Consider the following 19846-nt stretch of genomic DNA (forward strand, 5'->3'; position numbering starts at 1 on the left):
CACAGACAAGACAGAAGTACTGATCTTCGGCAACAGCAGCAACACATGGAACGACTCATAGTGGACATCAGTCCTAGGACCCCCACTCACTCCCTCCGACCATGTCAGAATCCTCGGAATCATCATTAGCAATAGGCTCACCATGAACTCACAGATCAGCGTCGTCTCCCCCGCCTGCTTCCTCACTCCTTGCATGCTATGCAAGATCTTCAAGTGGCTACCCCTATACACGAGATGCACCATGACACAGGCCCTCATCACCCACCAACTGGACTACGACAATACCCTCTATGCAGGAATCGCCGCACACCTCCTACAGAGACTTCAGACCATACTGAACACCACAGCCAGACTCATCCTCTGCCTTCCCCGACGTACCCACATCACACCCAACCTCTGGCAACGCTGGCTCCCCATATAGAAAAGATGCTAATTCAAGATGCTGACCGGTGCACACAAGATTGTACACAACCACCTGAACTTCCACCAACCATTGAGAAGACTACGCTACGCCTCTCTTTCACTTGCCCTTACTCCCTCATATAACAAAGCAGAAGTCGAGGATGTTTCTTCTGGCTATTCGAATAAGCCTCTGGGACCTGCAAGCACCTGCATACCCTATTCGGTGATCAGCCACACTTTATAAATCCTGATTGAATTAATTGTTCAATTATTTTTATATAGCAATAAAGGGAACAAGTAACAGTGTTCTTAGGACACAATGGAAAGGAATCACCTTACTGGACTTTGAGGTTGTCAAAGGTGAGGCACTGAGGGTCATCTGCGTTAAAGTCTTCCATGTCATCAAAAGCAACGTCAAAAAACTGTTGAGGGGACATTCTTCCAACTGTCCCTCCTGCTCTTGCTACCCCAAAATGCACATATATCATCTCCTAATTTGGAAAGCTAGAAGAAATTCTTAAACTCTTAACTGAGGGTGGATGTGAATCTTCATGTCTAAATGTGGCACACTAGTCAGTGCCTCCAACAGACTCCTGAGTACCAGTAAATAATCCTACTTGGAATGACTGTTGTCCTCTGAGGAGCAATTTGGGACCCCCTAGGACACATCAACCCCTCCTCTACCTAATCTACAGGGCAGAGTTCTCTTCATAAAGAAGAGAAGGCAGGCACATAGAGGAATGTCAGAAGACGACGACTACCATGACACATCACAAAGTGTCTTGTAGAGCATAACAGCTGCCCTAAAAAGGTGTCTTGGTGTCCATGCAATAAAGACATCAGAGTGTGTTAATGCTGCACACCACCTGCACATGGTATGCCACTTGCCAATGTTTGCCGAACATGAGCATTAATAAGAGGAAACGTAATTGGGACTAAGCAATTGAGAGGTCAGAATAAGAAGAAATGCAGGTACAGAAAGACTAGAAAGAGAGTGTGAAAGACTACGAATAAGAAAGCATGATGGGTCCCTGTGAAGTCACATTTAAAAACATCTGCTGTTGCAATTCAGAGGGTCCACGCGCCTTGCCAGGAAGCAGGCATGGTTGTCTTGCTTAGCACTTGGAACTTGGTGAGCACAGGGGAATGATACTCCAACCTGGTGCGCTGAATGTTTCCCAGAGAAGGGAAAACTGGCAGTCTGTGTACAGTGTCTGATGCTTTGCAGGCATGGAAAATACAGTACACAACAGTATCCTGAAAATGAGTTACATTTCCCAGCAGCCAGTGAAGGCTCACATAGTCTTCAGATGTGGATGCTATCTTGGACAACTGAATAAAACTTTCCTTATGGCCAATGGCATCTTTCCTAGGCAATCACGGTACAATGTTGGTGCAGCTGGCACCTTGCTATATGGCTCAGGGTTTCCTTTGCTGAAGACTAGTTGCTTCCTTAGATTGTATGGATGGACGTCGAGAGCACAGTTGAACATTGAGAGCAAAGTATTTCTGGGCTTTGTAAAATTAATAGACACAAATGTTGAACTATTTGAACATTTATATGAATTCGTATGAGACCAAGCTTGTTGTAATTCAATTGAAGGTTTCTGGTGATGGAACAGGAAGGACTAATAAACCAGGACCACGCGCTTGTGGAATGTATAAGTGTCAATATACAAGGTATTTGTGTTGTTGTATACTTATATAAGTTGTTACAGAAGGACTAGTAAAATATTTAATATTTGTTCATTACCTTACTGCGCTACATGAGTCCAGATGAAAGTGTAACTAATCTCCCACAGAGAGGGGACAGTGACAAACCTTGAGGTAGTTATCTATTCACAGGGTGAAGTGTTTAGTGACCACATATTTAAGGTATTATTATCTGTATGTTTCGTTTCAGGAACTGCAAATTCCACACCAAAGAACCGCGAGTTGGTTACACACAGATACTGCCAAGATATATTAATTCTTTATTTGAGTTAAGTGCAGAACTTTCATGAGAAGTTATTCAATTAAAAGCTAGTTATTTGCCTTCAGATGTCCACTACGGCCTGCCCCTGGCCCTCATGTTCTTGTCTATGAAGTCACTTGGGGAGATGGTGGTAGACGGAAGGGTGCATTGATCCCATTGGGTTCCAAGCAGAAGGTTAGTGTGTTCTGACAGTGATTCTCTACTTCACTCTGCATTGTTTGACCTTCTTTCTGATGCCTACCTGCACTTGTTACTCTCTTTGGGATCCCGTTCGCTCTGCCTAACACTTCACTGTTGAAGTGTGTGTGTGTACGGCTAGTCTTTTACAATTATCCACCACCCCTGAGAACCCTGTCATTGCAACATTGAGCAGGCATGTTGCTGCTGTGTTGCAGCATTTTTCACTTTTATTTTTTAATGATATGTTAATAGCACCCAACACATATATATTTCAATGTGTGGTTTGTATCATGCTACACACTTTCACTTTTGTTTTGCTCCCTCAAAGCCTTAGTGCTTCTGTCTTTTCCCATTAAAGTCTGTTCCTGCCGTACCTGCTATGATTGCATTTCTCCTTAATGACCCTGCAGTGTTTGGCTAACTGCAGGATCTCACTGGGAAGTCGGATGTTCCTTGAGATAATGAACTTTCTGAACGTGAATAAAATGGCAAAAGCAGAGAGCCGATAATGGGCCAGAAGAGGGAGGGACCATTTGTCACTATCTGCATACCATGCTTTAAATGGTTGGTTGAGAGAACTGGCAATCGATTTAATCAAATATGTACCCTCTCTAGATAATAATGCTCTGAAATACACCTTATAAACACAGCAGATACGCTTACGGTGAAGGAAAGAAGGTCATGGGAACACCACTGTAACATTTTGAAATACATGGATGATTCACTAGTTATCCAGTCCCCACGCTTCCCTTGAAAATATAGTTTGTTGGGGCACTAATAATACAGCATTTCATACAATGTAGTAGAATTTGTTAGCTGCATATCAAATTTTCACAATTTATCTACTTATGTTTGCAAAGTTATATGCATCCTACACGACCAATTGATTAATATACACATCTCCTTTTCCTGGTTCATCAGGTGGTCTGAAACATTCACATCTGTTTTTACTCAGTTGTAACCCTTCTCAAAATGACCTTTTAGGCACCTGCTCCTGTTTCTCTCCTCTCGCGGTTATATCATTCCTCTCACATTGCTCACCCGTTTACTTATTTGAGGATAATCCTGAATCTGCAAGGATCTTGTGTAAACATGTATTGGTGCCTTATTACAGTGTTCAGGTAATTCAAAACTTCAACTTTAAAAAACTTTAAACGCCCTTGGTCACCATGTAAAACCACAAATAAATAAATATGTAAATCACCTAATTCTAATAGGCTGTAATCCCTAGCCCCTTAACTAGAACCTTGCCAAGCTCCCAGTGAAAACGACAATTTATATTGCATGTTACGCTGCACCGAGTCAACGGCAACATGATTGGATCACCTCTCCAGCTGCCATCAAACAAGACCCTAAACTCTACATACAGCTCACATTTATGAATGTCCTTCCCGTCCCCTGACACACTGTACTGGGCTTTCAGCAGGAGGTGTGTATCGAGAAGATTCAACAATGTGTGCAAACCATGAGCATTGAGAGCAGAGTAGAGAGATGCAACTGGGTTAAGGAGAAGAGTAGGTGTGACTAACAGGAGATGCAGGAGTCCTTCTGAGGGTGATATTACCAAACTTTGAGACCACACTAGAGCCAGCTGTGCACTCTATAAAGCACAACAACAAAATACCATGTACTTTCTCACACAGAACATAAACAGTGACTCTGCACTTACCTTATTTAGGTCTTTCTGCTGATTTTCCTGATCCAGTCCAACTTTGGGTAACTCCTGGGTCTTCTTTGCCAGTTCATCATTCAATCGGATGCAGCTTGTAGAGGATGACTCAAAGCTGCAACGAAATACAACAAATAAAAACACTACTGCTACAAGTACCATGTTTTATGACACTTTGCCAGAATATTTTGAGCCAGAAATGCACATTTTTTCTTTTTTTACTAAAGGAGAAAATCGTCCATGGCAGGATTTGAAATTTTACAAAACTTAATTGTTAGATAAAGCGGGATTTGCAGTTATTTCAGAATATTTGGGCAAACAGCCAAGCATTATGTTCTTTAGTAATCGAAAAACGTTTAGCCTCTATTGATGGGACGCAAGGATAAACCTCAACATGTTGGTGTGCGTGGGTAAGAGACCAGAGCAGCAGGTGGTAGCACATACATTTCTAGCACATTCTACAAACTGAGATGAGAAATTAACTTTAATACCCGGTCTTGATGAAGTCTTCAAACTTTGGAGACTCAGAAAAATGCAATATATAAGAGAAATAAATAATAACCAGAAGCGGACCTATATTTACCATGTCTTAAATTCAGGTATCCTGTATATAAACTGGCCTTTTGGCTGCTTGTCCTCGAATGGCCTAGGCTGGATGTCGCTCAGGTGGCACTTCACACTGTGAACATGAGGTATGCAGAGGCACGAGCCCCAAGCGCTTCAATGTAGTGAATCCAGTTAGGAGTCACTATAGAGCTAATGGTCAGTGTCCCCTGCCTAGGCCTGATGCAGAAGACATGAGGCCCTCGAACTCCAGTACCACTTTATGCTGAATGCAAAATATGTTTCCTGCTTGACACACACAGTGGTGTTCTACTGATGTTCACCTGCCTGATTAATGAGCATGCTGCATTCCACAGCAGAACCAAAACATCACTTCAGTTAGGAAAACAACTGAAAATACTTCTTTATTAATTCACAAAACAATGTTCTTTTAATTTGGTCAGTTCTTGCCGCTAAGTCACTGTGAGACAACCTGTCATTTGTTTCCATGCATGAAAGATTCTGGATTAAATCTGACCAAATCCATTGATCAAATTTGTGTAAGAAGGCTGGATTTCACAATAGAGAAACTAAGGTTGATCAGTCCATGGTTGGATTGAATGCTAAGTGGGATCCAGCCTGATCAAACTCACTTTATGCCTACATGTCTATTCCAAATGTCCAAATCTCCATGAGTGCTACACTTGCCTGGAAAGGTAAAGCTCCTTGATTGCCCATAGAGATATGGTTCCTTCACGTTGAGGTGTTTCTCTTCACTTAGTGGTGCGTTTTTTAATATTTTTGAGTGACATGCTGGACTTTGGAATAGTGTTCATAATTTTGGGTCACTCTTCTTTATATAGAGCCAGCTAGGTGGTCAGAGTGGATTAGGTCTTGTTGAATAGGTTCTGGATGGGTAGAGGAATAAGGGAGGGATGCCCCCTCTCCCTATTATTATTCTCCATGGTCATAGAATATCTGGTATGCTGGATCAGCCATGGAACGATGGTACTGAGGCCCATGTATCATGATATAGAGACAATATTCTCATGCTTGTGGCATTCCTGGCCTAAGGTTCCTAGATCGTTGCATATCTTTCAGCAGTTAGGACTGCCTTTAGGGTTCGTTCATCTTTGTGGCGCTTGATAAACATCGGCTCAACATACAGGAAGCAAGGATTCGATATCTGAGTATTAAAATCACCGCTGGTTAAAAAGTGTTTTTTTGGCAAAGCTTGGGAGTACTTCTGGATCAGTATAAAAAACATGCAGTACACATGGGGCAACCTACCTGTGTTCCTTCCAGGTAGGGGTATGCTATTTGAAATTAAGTCTCCTCTGAAGTGTTTCTATAATTTACGTACACTGGATTCCTGAGGTTGTTTTTGGCTGACTAATGCCACACTCAAAAACCTTTTTGGGGATCCCAGACCACACTTATATCATTGATGAACATAAACTGGTCCATGTATGAAGGAGACCTTGCTGACATATGTGCAGGGTTATTATTATATGGTCTTAAATGAGCTGGAATGCTAATGGGTGGATGAACCCTGTTCAACTTCACAGATTAGGAAGCATATAGTACATATATTGCCTCTACACAGAAATGGAAAAGAATGTCTGCCATTTGCAATATCCACAGGAATCTGAACCCGAGAAAAGGCACACAAATCGCATGTAAGGAATGGAAAGATAAGATTTCCAGTGTGCAGAAACTATGCTTAGGAAAGTTGTAAAATTGAAAGAACACAGTACACTGGATTTAATCTGTATTTCAAAGCTGGGGCACATATTTGGTGGTGCTGTTATGAACACCTTCATTGCTATACAAGCAGAATTTCACTTAGTAAAGTGACTGTTTCTGTTATCTTTAAGTTCACCATTCTCTGTATGGAAGTAATTTGGACTTGAATGATGTTCAGGCTCATAATCCTGTAGGTGTTCGAGTATTGCCAGTTGGTGGACAATTTGACATGAGGAGCAGTGTCTGATATTCATAGGACTCTCCTCTGGAATGTATGATGGAACAGCGAATCCTGGAACCATGCATGCCTAAAGAACGCGGTCGGAACAACGACCGGGTTGTTACCATGACTGCCTTTACCATGCATGCCTTAACAATGATTTTTCACTCTGAAGGCATGCCTAGTAAAGGCATGTGCGGTTCCAGCATGCGACCCCCCCCACCTGCCCTAACACCCAGAAGTACCTCACCCCTAAAACTAAAACTACCCCGACCTCCCACCCGCCCCTAAAAACTAAAACTAAAACTATCCTGCCCCGCCCCTAAAAACTAAAACAACCCCAACCCCCAACCCCTAAAAACAATACTACCTCGACCTCCCCACCCCGCCCCTAAAAACAAAACTACCCCAACCCCCCATCTAGACCCTAATACTAAAACTACCCCGACCCCCCACCCGCCCCTAAAACTAAAACTACCCCAAACCCCCACCCCTCCAATACTAAAACTACCCAGATCCCCCAAACCCCCTAATACTAAAACAACCCTGACCCCCCTCCCCATAAAACAAAACTAACCTGACCCCTGACCCCCGTTCCTAAAAACAAAACTACCCCGACCCCCCACCTCCGCCCCTAAAAATAAAACTAACCCGCCCCCCAAATCCCCAATACTAAACCAACCCCCAACCCCAATTCCTGCCCCTAAAACTAAAACTACCCGACCCCCCACCCTGCCCCTAAAAACAAAATTACCCTATCCCTCACCCGACCCCTAAAAAACAGAACTACCCCATCACCCCACCGACCCTTAAAAACCAGAACAACCCGACCCCTCATCCCTGCCCCTAAAAAACAAACTACCCCACCCCTAAAAACTACCCCCCAAGCCTTCCCCAGCCCCACTTACCTGACCGTGTCCTCTCCCGATGCTGATTCCCTTTTTCTGTGCCATAACCACGCATGTTCGTTGTTCAGCACATGTGTGGTTAAGGCACTGAAAAACAAAGTTGTTGTTCACGCAAGCGTTGTTCCGCTTGCGTTGTTCACAACTTCGCTGTTCCGGAGTCGTGCTTCTGGATGTTTCCCATCTCGGAAGTTGAGCTGTTCCCAACATCTTAACTCCCAAAGTGTGAAAACAATGACTAGCTTGTTCTGTTGAAAATATTTACATAATCTGTTACTATTTGAAGGTCGTTTCACCAATCCTCTAGAGCTCAGGCTAGATGCTTGCTTTTTTTAAGGACTCAAATACATGTTCCTACAAGACATGAATGAGCACTAGTGCATACATTTGTGTCCTACAGTTGCACTGGGAGCTTGCTCCATTAGACAGAATAGGAGGAAATTCTGGCCACTTTGCTCTATGATTTATGGAACTTACGGCTTGATTTAGAACTCGGCAGATGGGTTACTTATTCACAACAGTGACAGATATCCCATCCACTGAAATCTAAATCCAATAGGATTTTTCTTTTGTCAGTAAACCTTGTCAGAGTACGATTGGCGCAGAGATTTAATTGAAACGTCTAATCATGTATGATATAAAAAGCCTGGGAATATAGAATACACTTTCATGTAATGTGTTGCGACATATAACAAAGTGATGGAAGGAATCCCTAAATTACTCTCAGGCACTGGCAATGGCTTGGGTCGCATCTCAGTTCATTTATTTACTCACTATGCCAGTCAAGACAGATACCAACAATATGCAAGTCAGGTCCTGCTTCAATTGGAAGAGTTCAGACCTATCTGTCAGGCTTAGTCCCCTTCACGTGGGAACACAAGCTATCCCAGACTAGTTTAGGCCTACTTAGGCCTTGCCAGGGAGGTATAACGTGAGTCCTGTAGCAAAGTGAGCATGGTATGCAGTACGAGATGGAGCCTCCGGATGCAGTTATTTTAGGAATTGCCTCAAGTGGTAATAATTCAAGGTAACCACTTGTGGGTACAATGCCCTCCTCACAGGTCAAATTGTCTTATACTCAAAGTGAGCATAGGACCTGAGCAAACTCATAACTAATTACAAGGTGATGGAAGGAATGTCTGAATTAATCCCATCGACTGTCAATCACTCATGGCTGCATCTTTTTCCAACCACCATAACACTCCAGAAGAAGACCAGCCAAATGCAGAACTGTCTTTGTTCTGCACCAATAAGAACAATCTAGAACAAACTATAAGGGCCTATACAGGAACAAAGGCACTCCCAGATTGGTTTCAGTCTTAGGCTTTTCAGTGCGGTATAGCTTTAGTCCTGTGGCATCGTGAGAAAAGAACCCATATCTGGGCACACGTATGGCACTAAGGGTGTCTAGTGCAACAAATGGCAAGATAATGGAAGGAGTGCTTGACTTTGTCTCAGCCACTGGTGACAGTGGCGTAACAACACTTGAGGGGCTCCCTGCAAAGTACCTTGAGGGGGACACTTTCCCCCTGGACCCAGTCAGAGGCCTGCCGCCCATGCACAGTTTACTGTGCTGAGGGAACCCGTGCAGTTCAGGGGTCCCCCACAAAACAGGTACTGTGGGAGCCTTTGTTACCCCACTGACTGGTAATTGTTGTGCTGCACCCCTATCCATTGTTTGTCACCTGCTGTGCCACAGGACTAAATCTATACATCTAAAAGTATGCTGAAACCTGTTTGGGGACCTGGCATGCCAGTTCAGGCTAGACTCTAGCTATTCGTGGTGGGCTAAGACTGGTTTACATATGGCTTGTTACTGTTTAGAGAGGCGTAGTGGGCAAAAACGATAGTCTGGAGCGCCAGCCAGTGGATGAGATTAATTCAAGCATCCTCCCATCACTCTGCTATTTATTTCTGTTCACGTAATGTGTGTCAGATCAGCAGAGTACCCTGTCCGCCAAACCTTAAATCAGGCCCATTGTCATAATAATATTTAAACAAAAGCAAAACAACAAAGATACTCTGAATTCCTGGTACAAGCATTAAAATATAACAGTAAACATTGATGCCTTTAAGTTATTTGCCAAGAATGATAAAAAACTGTTTATATTGTATCACAGCGTAAAGCACCATCATTCTTTCTTTAATTGCATTTAAGAATCAAACAGCAATAGAGAAGTGTTCTGGGATTCCAAACAAACCCAAATTGCTTTTAGAAACACATATTATAAATCCACTAAAAATATTCAGACACAAATGTCTAATTTTAATGCTTTATTTTAATAAACAGGGAAAAGGTTAATTTGCATACAAAATATTTGGATAAATAAAGGGTTATGCAGCTTTTCCTTTGAAATGTCTGTCCTTTCTGCTTGTATTGTGTGTTTCTGGACAGCAAAGTGTTTAAATGCAGTGTGTTTAGGGCTGCAGTACCGCCTTCTGTCTATAGGGGCAGAGCTGAGCAGAAATATAAACACACTTGATGAAACACAGATCCCCAAGAGGCAAGTTGTAAAAATTGACACAGATGCTCCTGAAGCCATTTTTTTATTATTTAGAAGACATTGCCTTGTGGGGACTTGGTTTCAAGTCCCCACAGTGCAATCAAGTCCCCGCAGCATGAGTGTGTTATCACACCCAAGTCCCCACAAGGATAGTAACACAAACCCACACATACACACACAGACAGGCACATACACAAAATGCAATGTGTCCATCTCTTTTATTTTACTGCGTAAAGGAACGTGGGGTGAGTGTGACAAGAAGTAGATGTGATCTAGTGGCCAAATGGAAACCAGATCTAGATATCTATATTTCAATCCTGGTTTCTTTACTTGACCAAACTGTGTGATGCTGTGCAAACTATTTGGTGTCTCATTTCACCTATAGTATTTTGTTTACTGCTGATGACTATGTTAACTGTGGGAGTTAAAGTGGCCAATTTTTGCACAAGACATAAGAATATAGCCAGTGAAGAAATGATGTTATTAGGCCACATTAGTGGATGGTTTGGAATAGCCTTGATATGTTGTTGAGTATGCCACTTCTAGACTGCTTCTGACTCCATGCTTTTCAATGGATCTCCCTCAGTGTTTGCTAGTGTCAGAAAGAAAGTGGGGTCCTGCAATCTACGTGGACTGAGGATCTTTTGAGTTGTGCACTAGTTTGGGAGGGGTCGGGGGAATATGGAAACGGAACACATGAGATGAGCAGGGAGCCTGCAGTGATTGGAGGAATAAAGAAGGGGTGGAGGGATGAAGGGGCAGCCAGAGAAGTAGAAGGGAGACAGGAACACTTCCATTTGCAGGAGTGTATTTGGATTCTGACACCTGACAATCTGAGCAAACCTGACTCCGAAGCAGCGCAGAAATTAAATACAGAGGCTGTAAAGCATCTACAAAAAATGTTTTATTCTTTCATTCCCTTCACAACACTGCTTCAGCAATACCACACCCAAGAGCTTTTCAGGACCAGTTATTTATTATGTTATGGCCCTGACAGGAAAGCAATGTAACAAATCTTTTTTCTGAACTTCAAGTGTTTACTGACATTAGAGGCTCCCCACGGCATCTGCTAAAAACTAATCTGTTTTAGTTAGTGGCTTTTTAGTTGTTTTTTATCGCTATGATGCCAATACTGGATAATGTAGTGCTCTATACGAATAAAATAAGAAAAAATATGAAACATGTTGCTCCTGATTTCACCGTGGTCCCCCACCTACATTTTTCTGCCTTGTAAATCTTAGTGGCCATGTCTTCTCCAGCCTCCGCATGTAAAGAAAGGTACACTGACATATCTAGCCCTGAAATATGACCTTTTGCGAAAATGCGGATGCGCACTGCTCATCACGTATTCCCCTCCACCTGGAAAACATCAGTAAATAACCAGCAGGTAGAGGAGGGAGAGCTGCTGCTGGCGCCAAAAACTAATAATATTCTTCTGCATCTTTACAGCCTGACTGACCTTCCCTTCCTGCGGAGTGGGCTGGGAATATCAAATCTAAAATATCAAAGGGCCACAGTATTGTGACCAGAATATCAAGGAGTGACATATTGAAAGGTAACATTTATACATTTTCTAAACCTATCTCTGCACATACATGCCTTGTCGATATACATATCTTCAAAGTACGTAGCTGTGGAGTTAATAATATCCAGTCCTTACCTCCCTCTGTGCATTACCTGTTTGATATTTTGTCCCTTGATATTATGGTCTTGATATTACGGCGCGTCAATGTTTTGGATTCCATACTCCCAACTACAGTCCTTCCTACCTATCCCTCTGGCCTGTTGCACGGCTCCCTGGGAAATTAAGCTGCAGACAAATCCCAGATCCCATAGAGTTTGTTATCGGAATGTAGGAAGGACTCTCACTAACATTTTCAGCAATCAGAGGCAGGAGAGGAATTATAGCGGCCTTGGTAAATTGAAAGCTATGGACTCTCCACCAATGTCAACAGTAATTCACGTGCTCTCTGCGTCCTCTGATAACTTGGAAGACCTGCCAAGGGGCCTACACATTCTCCAGTTTTCCAATAAGGCATCAGCACAGGCAGTGACCATTGGATTTTCCACCATCAATCTGGACAGGAAGTGACATTGTTTTCCCATCCAAACTATCTTTAAAAGAAGAAGTCAAGCAAGAGGATTTAATTTCCCATCACCCAAGGAAATGACAGCATGGCACCCTGCACTCCTCATCCCTCCCAGGACCTACTTAATGGCAGCTGCAACATTGATGTGCAGCGGACGTGCTCAGAAGGAGTGGCAAAGGCAAACTCATCTGTGCCTATCCACCCCAGGACCGCGTCCAGCCCCAGGAACCCTGTTCCGATCACTACCCAGTGATACTCCACAGAATGCCTTAGGTCACAAGACCTTGGACATCATTTCCCTAACTGCTGCTGTGCCTCACCATGCCTCAAACCAGGAAACCAGGAAAAGAGCTTTTACCTGCTGCCAGTTATTCAGCAGCCACCCACCCACACCTCATGCAAATACTAACAACGCCCTCAACATCCCCTCCCCAACACAGATGGCAGACAAGCACCAATAATGCCTAAACCACCACCCTACATCACCCACCACAGCAAATTTGCATGCCAACACCCACTCACATGCATGCTTCTCAGCACATGATCACTCAGAAAACACACAACAGAAATATGGGACCTGCTGAGCAGCAATGCACCCAACATCCTCTTCATCACAAAGATCTGGCGCAACCCTTTTATGGTTCCCGACATCACCACAGCCATCCTAGTGGGCAACAAGATTGCTTGACAGTACTACCTTTGTAAGCCCGAAGAGGTCACACTATCATCTACAAAGAAACCACCAAATACCCAACATCCACAGAGAAAGCCACCCCAGTCATGGAACACCTGCACTTCAAGCTGTAAATCTCTGAAAACTTCACCCTGAACGAAACCCTTGCCTACTGTCCACCCTCTGACCATGAGCCACCTTTACCAACTTCATCACTGATTTCGTTGCTTCACTCACCATCGACTCCAGAGCCTACTTTGAACTTTTACCTGGAAGTTCGAAACAATCACAACTTCACGGCACACCTTGAAACCCTGAGCAACACTGGACCCACTCAGCTTGTCTCAGAATCAACACACACCGCAGGGCATGCACTAGACCCCACATTCACCACAAGCAACAGCATCAAATACAACTCCACCATACTGCCCACATGGACTGACCGCTCCACTCTCCACTACCAAATCAACACACCTCAAGTCAACACCCCTACCAAATTCAGCATTCCAAGCTGCAGCTGGGGCAAAATCACAGAAGCAGACTGGCTTAGCGCCATCAGCATGGATCACTTTAGTCCCACAGACAACCCTTAACATCAACAACTTCAAAAACTGGATCAAAAACTGCGCTGACTCCCTCACACCCATCAAACCCAACAAGACTACTACATAAAAAAAACAGCCCAGTTGGAACACAGAAGTTCTCTGAGACTCCAAACGACATTGTAAACAGATAGAAAAGATTTGGAGAGCCAGCCAGGGCGCCACAGGCAGAACCACCTGCAAGGGTGCACTCAGATGCTATCCCCAACAAATAGGAAACACCAAGATAAAAGTACTAGAGGACCGCATTGAAGGAAGTTCCAAAAGCTGCAAGGATATCTTCTCGATCGTCAAGGATTTCACCTCGCCCTCAGCCACTGTCAACATTGCTGTCTCCCACCAACTCTGAAACAACCTACCTAACTTCTTCCATGGAAAAATTGCACACCAACCCAACCCAGAGAACTTATTACTAACCTACCTACCTACCACCAACCAATATGGCCACCTGACCGAACGGACAATCCTCACAAGAAACGACACAGCGGCAATCATGTGGACCATTCGCTCAGGGGCCCCAATATCTACAACCTGAGAACATAGCCAATCAGCACCACCCTGACCTACATCATCAACACCTCCATCATGTCCACCACTTTCTCAGACTGGAAACTTGCAGAAATCAACAACTTCCTAGACAACACTCAATCAGGATTCAGAAAGGACTACAGCACTGAAACAGCACTCATTGCGGCCACCAATGATATACAAATCATCTTGTACCAAGGAGAAACAGCTGCCCTCATCCTGCTTGACTCCTCCAAGGCTTCAACACTGGCTCCCACAAAACCCTCATCAGAAGACTCCATGAGATTGGCATACAAGAATGTGCTCTAAGATGGACCTGTTCCTTCCTCACAGGAAGAACCCAAAGGGTCCGGTTGCCACCCTTCATCAGAGAACAACATACTGATATAAGGAGTCCTACTGGGATCATCCCTCAGCCCCGCACTTTTCAACATATACATGACACCACTCACTAACATCATCTGATCACAAGATATCACTGTCATCTCTTACCTCAATGACATCCAACTCATCCTCTCCCTGATGGACAAGACAACCACCACCAGAACCAACTTCACCACTTGCATGACTATGGTAACAGACAGGATCTGAACCAACTGCCAGACGCTTAACTCTGACAAGACGGAAATACTGGTCTTTAGCAACAAGACCACCTATGTACGTGCACACAAGAAATCTAGGGATCATCTTAGACGACCAGCTCGGTCCAGCTGGTCGTCTCAACATGACGGCTCAAGTCAATGCAGTGTGCATCTCCTACTTCTATATCCTACACATGCTGCAAAGCATCTTCAAGTGGTTGCCTTAGAAAACCAGGTAGACCATCAAGCAAGTACTCATCACCAGCAGGCTGGATTATGCCAACACTCTCTACACCAGAACCTCCAAACAACTCCTACACAGACTCCAGACCATCCGGAGCACTGATGCGAGACTCATATTCTCCCCCCCCACTTCACCCACATCACACCGCACCTCAGGAAGCTTCACTAACTTTCTGTTCACAAGCACAGCCAATTAAAACTTCTCACGCAAGCATACTAAACCCCCCACACAACACAGTAACAGAATACCTGAACAGCCACATACACTTTGAGCAACCCACCAGATACCTACGCTCTGCCTCACTCTCACCCGCAGACACTCCCCGCATCAGCAAAAGCAAAACTGGAGGTTGCTCATTCTCCTACATTGCATCCAAGACAAGGAACAACCTCCCTCAACACATCAGTGCCTCCTCCTCCCTTCTTGAGTTCCACAAGAAGCTGAAGACCTGGCTTTTTGTGGGAACCGCACAGGTGATACCCTCTCAGGTGAATAGTGTGCTATACAAATAAACATAACATAACAATGCCTTTCATTGTTGCCTTTTATGCAGCTCTACCCAAAGTTTACCCTCAAAGGTCTTCTCTCAGCCTTGAATAGGTCCCATTTCTAGTTCCAGTTGCTCCCAGGTCAACCTTACCACTTGCTACCAGGCTCCCTAACAACTACCCTGACACTCATAAGGCTTCAGCGGGCTCTCTATGTACTATCCATACAGATTACTTGTATACCTCCCTCACAGCTTCACTAGGAGGATCCATGTACTCCTTTTACGCTTCAGAAGTTCCAGCATAGTACACCCACCTTCTACAAAACTAAAATCGTATAACTCCACTTAACGATGCCAAACACGAATTTAAAATGCCAACTCACACTATTCCTCAATATCGCCCCCCTCCAAGCTTCCGTGGAATTTCCACCAAATTATACACCTCACCATACCAGAAAATAGAGGCATAATCAGGGTATCGAGTCTAGGCTGATCATCCAGCAGCTTTGGGCATTTTGCCATACAAAGAGCATCATTTTCTGTAGAATAAGTATAGATATAAACTTCCATGTCGTGTGCTGGTGAAAAATATATATAGTGGATTCAAATGCTTTGTCAACAGAGTGATAGCATCATACCCTCTAACTCCCCTGGTAGTTCTAGTCCAGGGTAACCCTCAATGCTCATCACTACTAAATATAGTGGCCTGGTGAATGCATGGCTATATCGTTTGATGGTGTCACTGTCTAGTGTTACTTGGCAGTGTAAATGGTATATCAGCATAAAAGCAATGTTCAATAACTGGTCTGTGGATACTATCATGACAAAATTTGATCTACTTTAATGGTAAATTTCCTGCCACTTCATTGTATATGAATGAAGAAAACAAATCTAGTCCAAGAAGATTGTTTTCCCATTTTGCCATGTGGAAAAATCATTTTCAGTAAACACTCCTACTAGCCATCTCAAATTATTTTTGTCTGTCAGCTGCAAGTGTCTAACTCACTGAGATGAACAAGGTAATATTAAAAAACAAAATGTCTCTCTTCAAACAAACAAGGGCTGCTGATGCTCAGTTACTACACATCTGTACCTTTTTACACTTTCTTGTCTGGTCCTTGATGCTCTGTATTTTGCTACTTCATTTTCCAGCTCGATGTGTTCCAGTTCCACAACTCGCAAGAGGTCCTCACGCGACTGCAATGCAATTTTTGCCTTGGAAAGTTCTTCCTGCAGTTTCTATTCGGACACAAATATGTAAAATTACTGATGAGTGTATTTAATTCAGTAAGTGGCTGGAAAACATGAAGGCAAATCAACATGAGGCAAAGGATGACTTAAAATTGTTTTCAGTGATATCCCTCTTACGTTACATGTTGCCCATCATTGTCCTAAAGGAATGTTTAACACATATCATGAAAACAATTACTGCACTGGACCTGCCAATCAATACTCCATCAAGGATATTTTCAAATGGCAGGAGTGCTTTAAAAATGCAGTGTAATGGAGCCTAACAAGTTCAGTTACAACACAAATATACATAAATACTCTACGTCACATACGTTGTAAAACTGGAGTATTAAGCCAAGCCTGAGAACTTAAGGCCTATCAGAAAAATAACTGTTGGTTTCAGGCCAAAGGACATGAATATTGATGATGCTGCTGGACTGTGGTGTTATTTTACGAGGATGGTTGGACCTTATGTTTAATGTTTCCAGCAGAACTACTATGATGAAGAGGAGCCCTTTTCATGAGCCCTCAGGCCTTATCAGAAGGAAGTATTAATTATTTTTCAAGGCATGTTTCGTAGTCATCTCATGACCACGGCAGGCCAGTAGGGGGTTCAGAACATAGCATATGTTGCTGCCTCTGTCATAGGTTTAGGAGTGTGAGCTGGTGAATGCTGCTGTCTAAGCAGTGGTTTCACTGATCCCAGGAATGTTGAGACCATGAAAGAGTCCACGAAGTGCCTGAGATGCAGGGATACTAAGACAGTCAGCCTTCTGAGCCTGGAAAGTTTCCTTGAACTGAATTGTTTTCAGAGTTTTTCTGAGCTAGTGCCAGTTTGTTTAGCTTAAGAGTAAAAGAATGGGCTGTGTCCAAGGAACCTGAGGGTTCTTCCTCAGTCATTTTGACTTCTCGACTTTCTATGGCATATGAGTGATTTGTGAACTGATCTGGGATTCCTGTAGTAAGATGCAGTTTTTTAATGTGGAGAGGGCTTCTAGCCTGAGCACTGAGTACAGAATTTTGCAATGGTCCCCTTGCTGCACTGGGAGCCAGTAGTGTGACATGGGGCTTGGGCTGGGATGGTCATAACTGTTTTTGTTCAGGTACAGTTGGCCACCTTCTTTGGAATCTTTGGATTTAGCCCTCCTGAAGGTCAACATGACTTATGGTGCGATAATCTGAGGATGACAACATGTGTCATCTTCTTTGTTCCATTCAGTGGTTGGGATGCAGCAGCTGGAAATGGAGAAAAGGTGTCTGGTTGTTGAGTGCATATGTACGGAACATGTGTTTTTCACGTGTCGCTGAACATGCGTCAAAAGGGAACCCCCAAGGAGAAGGGCATTTGAAAAGTACAGAGAGCAGGAATCAGTGCTTTGCAAAATGACACTGTGTTATGAGTTCTGCAAACGCCACTTAGGACTCTATTAGAATTGTTGTGGTTAATAAGGGAATTCCAACGTTCCTGCTGAAACTGACAGAGAAGGATGACACCAGAGCCCCATGAGCAAGCACGGTACCAAATTTCACAATTCAATAGCATACCATCTTGAGCAAATCTTAGTCACTTTCAATAAGAAGTGAACAGCGTAGGACCAGATACACAAGTAGACATGAAACCCTAGTAAGGGAGGCTTGCCCAAAAGATGTGGATGTAAGAGGCCCAGGTCCCAACAATGCCCCCCTGGCTTGTTGCAAGACCAGGCAGCTAATGTCTCTGATTCCTAAAAATGTTAAATTATATGATTGAAAAACTGCTTGATGTGCTGTACTGGAGTAAAATATATCACTGAATATGACAATGAAGACGTGCAAATTGTAATTATTGCACCAACCTGCTGATCCTCCAAAAGTTTGTTGTTCAATAAAAATAAAAAAAACAATCAGTCATTTATAGAGTGCGTCGCTGTCACCCCTGGAGGTATCTGGGCGCTGGGATGCATGTCTCTGTCAAAGAGCCAGGTCTTGAGTCTCTTCCTGAAGTTTTCCAGTGAGGGTGCAGTTCGGAGGGGAAGAAGTAGGTCGTTCCAAGCATTGGAAGTGATGAAGGAAAATGAGCGGCCCGCTACATCAGTTTCTGGGTGTGTGCGCGAGGGCCAGAGAGGAAGAGCACTGGTGTCTGGTGGGTTGGTAGAAGTGCATATGGTGGTTGATGTAGTCCGGTCCTTGATCATGTAGGGCTTTGTAGGTGTGCATGAGGAGCTTGAAATTACATCTCTTCTGGATGGGGAGCCAGTGGAGGTTTCTGAGGTGGGAGGTGATGGGAGTGCACCATGAAACGGTCCAGGATGAGCCTGACGGCAGTGTTATGTATTGTCTGGAGTCTCTTTAGGAGCTGGAAAGGCATGCCATCATATAAAGTGTTGCAGTAGTCAAGGATGCTGGTGACAAAGGCCTGGATGACAGTTTTCCTGGTGAGATCCAATTGAATATTCTGTGGACCATGTAGAGGGTGTGGAAGCAGGAGGAGGTGTATGCGTTGATCTGCCACTTCATAGTCAGCTCACTGTTGAGGATGATGCTAAGGTTGCAAGCGTGGCCCGTAGGCGTGAGAGAGGGTCCGAGTTCGGCTGGCCACCAGATCCGAGAATGAAAATGGAGCAAATAATTAGCAGAACAGAGGAAAAAAGGAGCAGACAAAAGAGCAGAAACTAGACAGCAGAGGGTGGCAGTGGACAAACTGGACAGGAGACTATCACAGGGGGAGCTGGCATGAGGATCTGCTTAATGGCTCGCTCTGCGGCCTCCATTAAGTAGTTCCTGGGGGAAGGGTGCGGCGCTGGGTGGCAGGAGGCGGGAATCGGCTGGAGGACGGATATGGGGAAGAGAGGTGAAGGAGCAGAAAAGGCAAGCAGGGCAAAAATGAGCAAAAAAGAGTGAAAACTGAGAAGAAAAAGGAGCAGAAATTAGGGGAAAAGGAGCAGAAAGCGAGCAGAAAAGAGGGGAAAAGGAGTGGAAAATGAGCAGAAAAGAGTGGAAAAGGTGCAGAAAATTAGCACAAAAGAGTGGGAAAATATGTGAAAAAGAGCAGAAAAGAGAGGAAAAAGGAGCAGAAAACAAGCAGAAAAGAGTGAAAACTGAGCAAAAAGAAGCAGGATAGAGGACAATAGGAGCAGACAAACTAGCAGAAACCAGGCATCAGAGGGTGTCAGTGGGCAAGGTGGACGGGAACAGTAACTATAGAAGGAAAATAATAACTAAAATGTTCACTGCTCATGCACAGATTTGCAATAAATGAACTAATCTGGATGATATTGTTTGATA

The 19846-nt window shown here is 43.8% G+C and overlaps 1 protein-coding gene across 2 annotated transcripts in view; it reads right to left on the reverse strand.

The window, feature by feature from the left end:
• DEUP1 (deuterosome assembly protein 1) overlaps positions 1-19846 on the reverse strand; it is a 214781-nt gene that overhangs the window by 127179 nt on the left and 67756 nt on the right. For both annotated transcript variants that reach the window (XM_069202449.1, XM_069202448.1), the window contains 2 exons: positions 16446-16591; positions 4227-4341 (listed from right to left, as the gene is read on the reverse strand). In XM_069202449.1, the coding sequence (XP_069058550.1) occupies positions 4227-4341; positions 16446-16591 (261 nt within the window). The remainder of the gene's footprint in view (positions 1-4226; positions 4342-16445; positions 16592-19846) is intronic.

Source organism: Pleurodeles waltl, chromosome 8 (genome assembly GCF_031143425.1).
Source record: "Pleurodeles waltl isolate 20211129_DDA chromosome 8, aPleWal1.hap1.20221129, whole genome shotgun sequence".
In the NCBI taxonomy this organism is placed as follows: domain Eukaryota; kingdom Metazoa; phylum Chordata; class Amphibia; order Caudata; family Salamandridae; genus Pleurodeles; species Pleurodeles waltl.